General features: G+C 37.2%; 1 protein-coding gene across 1 annotated transcript in view; it reads left to right on the forward strand.

The window, feature by feature from the left end:
* LOC104516837 (solute carrier family 12 member 2) overlaps window positions 1–1245 on the forward strand; it is a gene marked incomplete at its 5' end in the record, with an annotated part of 23576 nt that extends 22331 nt beyond the window's left edge. The window contains one exon of the mRNA XM_010161304.1: window positions 612–1245. Coding sequence (XP_010159606.1) covers window positions 612–747 — 136 coding nt within the window. The remainder of the gene's footprint in view (window positions 1–611) is intronic.
* Between the last annotated feature and the right edge of the window lie 5143 nt (window positions 1246–6388).

The raw sequence follows: 6388 nt of genomic DNA on the forward strand, positions 1-6388 counted from the left end.
ATAAAGTTAGGTCGTCATCCTGCTGATGGTTTTCCATGGAGTTATTTTTGAAGTAAACAAGCAGAATGCAGATTGTAGGTTTCTTCACTATGTTGTTCTTTAGGAGCCTACTTCAAAGCTCCATGAAATAGTACTGCAAGTGAAGTTTGAGTAGGGCAAATAGACTTACAGTATTTTTTTTTTTTTTTCAAAAGAAAAGAGTATGGCATGTTTGAAAGGATTGTGAGAAGGAATATTAGACTTGCACCAATTTGACATTGTAAGAAAAGGCTGTATTTTAAAATTTGTAAGAGTCTTTGAAGTGAATCCAACTGAGGAGAATTCTCCGTGAAGCTACCTGAATACAAAATGGAGTTAAGAGGCCAAAAATGAGGGGCAAGTAGATGTAAAGACCTGTGGTGCTTAAGATAACGAACTCACAACTCATTCACTAAATTGTGAGGAGAAAAAACCCATAAACAAACAAAAAAACCCACCCAAAAATCTGAGATTAGGAAATTTTACATAATATCTGTGTCTCTGCAGAATCATACTTTCCTTTTTATATGGCAGGACTTGTACTCCACCATGTTTCTTTAATTGTTGAATGCTTTTTTCCTTGTGCATTGTAGGAGTTTGCCAGTTGCACGAAAAGGCGCTGTTTCTAGTGCACTATACATGGCCTGGTTAGAAGCTCTTTCTAAAGATCTGCCACCAATTCTCCTTGTTCGTGGGAATCATCAGAGTGTTCTTACCTTCTATTCCTAAGAGAACGGAACATGGGACAGCTATGATGAAATGGTACTCAGTGTCCAGGGGAGAGTGACTGACATGTTCTATAGTTTATTAACATCACAAAGGCAAAAAGTGACTCTTCTTTCACTATTTCACTAACTTGAAAGCACATAAGGAAAGTCACTGTATTTCTGAAGTTGTGACATCTTCAATTTTATTCTGTATTTTCTGTAATTTAATCTTGATTAATGGGGAAGGATTCCTTGTTAGATTGAAGAACAAGACGAGCTTTTTGTTTGCTATTTGAATAGCAGCAATAAAATGTTTTATTTTTGATCAATGAAAGGATTATAGATTTATAAAAGCCTTTTAGCCTTGAGGTGCCTTCTGAAATTAACCAAATCTCATCCATACATTGTATTTTGTAAATTTATATAGAATGTAAAAATCTGCCTTCAACTAAGAGTTTAGATCAGACTTCATTTAGTTTCTAGTTTCTTCTGTATTACAATAAAAATGAATGCTGCTTTTTGGTCTTCCATTGAGCTATTAGTTCTTAGTACTGTATGTTTTCTATTGTCAGAAAGTTTTTGGGTTTTTTACTATTATATCTGTTAGATTTAAATGTGAGAATTGGGGCAGGTCAGCTGGAGTAAAACAAATTCCTGATGTTATTGTCAAGACTTCATGCTATTAAATTTTGTAACAGTTACAGTAAAACTAATTGTAGTAGCAGAGAGGATCTTTTTCCCAAATTTGACAGTGTGTACTACGTCAGTACTAGTCTGAGATACACGGCTAACATTAGCTACCTTGGCGAAGGATACTGGTCAATCTTAGCTCTGTAGCTCTAATATGAAACCAAATTTATCTTACTGACTGAGGCTTTGTATCTTACTACAAATCAGAAGAAAAGACCTGTCCTAGTTCTTGACCTATTATGTTTTGTTGTCACTTTCAACTTAATTTTGAAAACAAACTCAACATAAGGCTTGAATGGGGATGAGATAAGCAATGAGATGCTATCTAACAGGAAACAGTAAACACTATGTGGAATCTTGCCATCCAATATGAAATTTAAAAGGTAAAGTTCTCTCACATTCTTCAACAAATGGTTAAAAGGACCACTGATTACTAGGGGAGATGTTTTTAGGTCAATTCATTCAGTTGTCACAAAATACTCAGGTTTGATCATCTAGTAATTTAGATCTATTCCATACTTCACACATTTTCTATGTTCAATAAAGAAACTGCCAGTCTTGTGTGCTCTTTCATTGTATATTTTGAGAACTTCACGATTTCATCTACTATGAACACCTGCACAAGAAATTTCACTTGAACCTTTGTATAAGCATTAGTAATGTGAACTGTTTTTTAAATTCCTAATATATTTTGAATAGAAAGGATTGCCTAAAAACATTTCACAAGCTTTTGTTAGCATTAGACGTGCTACTGGATCAGTTTAACAGTGGCTGAATGACTTTCATTTAAGAGTGCACAGAAAAGGTGTATTTTAATGCTAAACACAAGACCAAATTGAAATTTAACTGTTCCGTTTGAAGGACAAAGCATAATCATTTTGTGGCAAGGTAGAGCTTCAAGTTGTTGTGATTAAAGATAAAAATATTCTACACAGTGCAGTATACAGTGTTGTCAAGTTCTTAGTAAACTGCAAAAAATCTTGCTGTTTCTGTCAATTGGATTTGAGACTATTGAATCACTTCCCTTACAAAAAAAACAAAACAACAACAAAACAAACAAACAAAAAAAACAACCACCCAAGAAAAAAGAACAAACATGCATGTTTTGCTGCTAAGTGTGAGATAACTAATTCCAGCATGAGCCCAGCTTGTTATGATAAATATTATTAAGACAAGACAGTTTGCAGTAAAAGAGCTATTTCCTTCCAGGTGAGGGGGTGAGGATCAAACCTAGCAACATATCTATTACATGTTTTACAGCGTGTTTTAGAGAATAAGGATGTCACATTGTGAGTATGGAATCATTGCCATGGTTTCTCTTGGTTTTGTGGATTACATTTTTTTTGAACACATGGACAGTAAGGCATGGGCTTAGTGCTGCTATCTTAAAACAAAAAAAAAAGTGCACAGGTACACGTATTTAAAAAGTTTTTTTGCCCATTCAGGAAACCATTGCTTGTGATCTGTAACACAGAAACCAAATGAAGTGTGTGTATACATGCATATATGTGTATAAAATTATATAAAATATATCTAAACATGCATATGGGGATAGTAAGGTAATGTCTGTGTAATAACATAGGATGCTTTTTACATACACTCTCGTAAGTCCACTAACACTAGGCACGAGGTCAAGTTTCAAGACTATTTGCTACATGAAAATCTCAACAATTAATGGTCATTGTTTGCAACAGATACCAGTTGGTGGCAGTCACTCCAACTTATGCTTTGATTTTGACACCATATTTAGTTACGTTCTAATTGCTGATTTCATTTTTCAAGTAATTAAGACTTCAACATGGCAATTCATACCTTCTATAGACTAGGTTTCTTTGTATGGGTTCAGAAAGACAGTAGTAGCTGGAGAAAATTAATTATTTATTTGTTCACTTATGTTTGTATTTAGGTTTCCTTTTACATACATTCTTTTTATATGCTTTTTCTGACATTACATATTTTAAAATAATGGAAAATAATTTAAAAATCTGAGTGTTAGTGGGTAATGGCCCACTTGGTTTGAAGATGTAAGGTTTGATACTGTACTGTAACTGTCACACACAAATGCTTTTCTAATGTTTTAACATAATTATTGCAGTTAATACTTTGTACCAGGGGGATGTCACTGCAATAAAAGGAATTGAATTCAGTACAACTGTCTTGTCCACAAAGCCTTTTTTTACTGGTGGGGGACAGGGAATAATGTTCCTAGTTTAACAGATTAATGCTGAAAATAGTTCCTGGTATGTGAATATGCTTATTGCATGCATCTGATACTTGCCTTTGTTGTGGAATTCTCACAGGAACGTAAGCAGAACTTAAAGCCATTCAGGTGTTTAGTGTAAGGAGACAAGTGTTTTGTTCTCGGGAGGGCAGGGGGATGTTTGCTGCTACTGGGTTAGGAACAGTGGTGGTTGTGTATGAAAAATAATCCTTGTTTAGTTCTCCAGAATTTGTCATGACTTGCTAGCCAATGCAGATGAGCACACAATTCGTGGTATCTTTAAGCTGAAACATTAGTATCTGAAAACTTGTTCCTGTTACATAGTCAGTTTGTTTAGCCTCTGAATACAGTGAAGGACTGTTTAGCTCATTCGGCCTCAAAATGGTAGACCACAGATATGAGGAAGTGCGTTGGAAAAATATGTTGAAAGGCTGAGAGAGTTGGGCTTGTTCAGCCTGGGGAAGAGAAGACTCCGGGGAGACCTTATAGCAGCCTTCCAGAACCTGAAGGGGCCTACAAGGAAGCTGGGAGAGGACTTTTTACAAGGGCCTGTAGTGACAGGACAAGGGGGAATGGGTTTAAATTGAAATCAGGGAGGTTTAGATTAGATGTCAGGAAGAAATTCTTCACAGAGAGGGTGGTGAGGCACTGGAACAGGTTGCCCAGAGATGTTGTGGATGCCCCATCCCTGGAAGTGTTCAAGGTCAGGCTGGATGAGGCTTTGAGCAACCTGGTCTAGTGGAAGGTGTCCCTGCCCATGGCAGGGGGGTTGGAACGAGACAAATTTGGCCTTAGGTCCACTAACATATGTTCAACTAGAAACTAGTTGGAAAAAAAAAAAAAATCTAAGTTTTAGAGCATAATAAGAAATGGCAAGTTGGAGGTTTTTTTATATCAAATGATACGTAGTACTACGGAAGAACTTCTTAAGCTCATCGATTTTGGTGTTTCCCTGTGTAGGTGGGTGACTAAGAATTTTTATTTAAAAATTAACCTCTAATAAATTCACATTTCTGCTATATATCCTTAATTTACTGAATATTTGTTAAGCTTTTCCATGCATTAAATCCAGGCCTTGAGAGTGAAGTTTGGAGGTCAGTGGAAAGGGAACACATGTTAAAAGTACACTGCCAACTTCTATGGCATTAGGTCTAAGCTGTTTTGGTATATAAAGAGGTAGAGGAGAAGGTATGTAGCAGTTTTTCTGATCCTCCTATTTACTGGAGCAGTGATTGATCTAAATAATGAAACTACTACCATTAGCTGTATTTACAGGTAAAGTGATTTCACCTATGCTGTCAAAGCTAAAAAAATGAATATTGCATTAAGGTTGATCTCACCACTTGGCTACAAAATCAAACAGTGGAGGTTCGCACTGCATAGTAACCTCTTCCAGTTTTGTTTTGCAGCAGGAAAGCAGGACTCCATTCACCTTGGTGAATGTTCATTAGTCTAGTTACATACCTCATAACCTCTGTGTGATCCTGTAAATCTTGCCTCTTCACCTAGATCTGGTTTATGGAGCTGGAGTGGGAGCTAGGCTTCAGGTCTGTGAGATGAGAGAGGCATTGAACAGTGTTCTGCTTTAGTACCACTGCCTTGCTTCCTTTTGGGTACTTGTGGGTACTTACCAGTGCATCATTGAATCTCTCTGGCTGCTCTGTCTCTCAACAGCATGGTGTGGGACAGGTTTTCAGAGTTAAAAGTCTGTGGGTTCAGTTGATGGAGGCTCATGTCTGCATTTAGGATCGGGGGAAGCAAGCTGGTAGAAATCATCTTTCTTAATTTTTGAATTTTGGAAGAGTAAATACAAGCAGTAGCATACACCTTCTCCAAACAGAAGTAGGGAATACTTTTTTCTTGAAATGTATGCTCAGAAGTCCATCTCAGAACCACAAAGAAACTACTCTATATTTTGGGCTGTATTCATCAAACTTGCTGTCAAGGTGCACATCCAGAAGTTATCTGTGTGATCAGGGATAAGTCATGGCCATTAAACCATGGGCCATCTGCGGGCAAGGGAGGGTGGAGGTGGGTTGTGGTGTGGGGGTGCGAGGCCATTGCAGGCACTGGCTGTTGTCCAGCCCGTGGGTGCAGCTGCCCTTCCTGGCTTGCCATAACATTGCTCTTTTGTAAAATACTCATTTGCTTATGCATGGTGCCATGTGTTGGAAATTAATTTTTATTATCCTTCAGTGAAATCTTACAAAATACGCTGTTAACAGGAATCTAATAGTAACCTCTGGACATCAGAGAGGATAAAGACCTCGCAACACTGTTTCTACATTGTGAAGATCTGGGGAAAACTGAGCCTGATGAGCTGTAGCCAAAACAAATTCTAATGTCAAGTTTTGGGTCTATGTAACTCACCTTCATGGCCACTCAGTTCTTGTCCACAGTAATAATTATGAAATTCTGAAAATAAAACAAGATTTTTAGTGAAAGAAATAGGACATAATTGCTCTGTACAGTTTTCTAGGAATTGCAGTAACAGCAGGTGGCACTATTGTCTTCCAACATTTCAGTTGCACCTGAAATCGTACTGGCAAATGCACTCTTCCTTTGGTTTCATGGCCTAATTGAATTGGCGCCTTGAATAAACAAGACATACCAGTAAAATAATGTTCTTTGGCATTAAGGTTTTCAGAATTTTGCCTGTACTGGAGAAATACTTGCACACGCACACCTTCGTTGGAAAATATTCTGTTTTGTTCCAACGGATGCAGGAATCTCATAGAATCATAGAACCATA

The sequence above is a fragment of the Eurypyga helias genome, unplaced genomic scaffold (genome assembly GCF_000690775.1).
Source record: "Eurypyga helias isolate BGI_N326 unplaced genomic scaffold, ASM69077v1 scaffold31631, whole genome shotgun sequence".
NCBI classification, from domain to species: Eukaryota; Metazoa; Chordata; class Aves; order Eurypygiformes; family Eurypygidae; genus Eurypyga; species Eurypyga helias.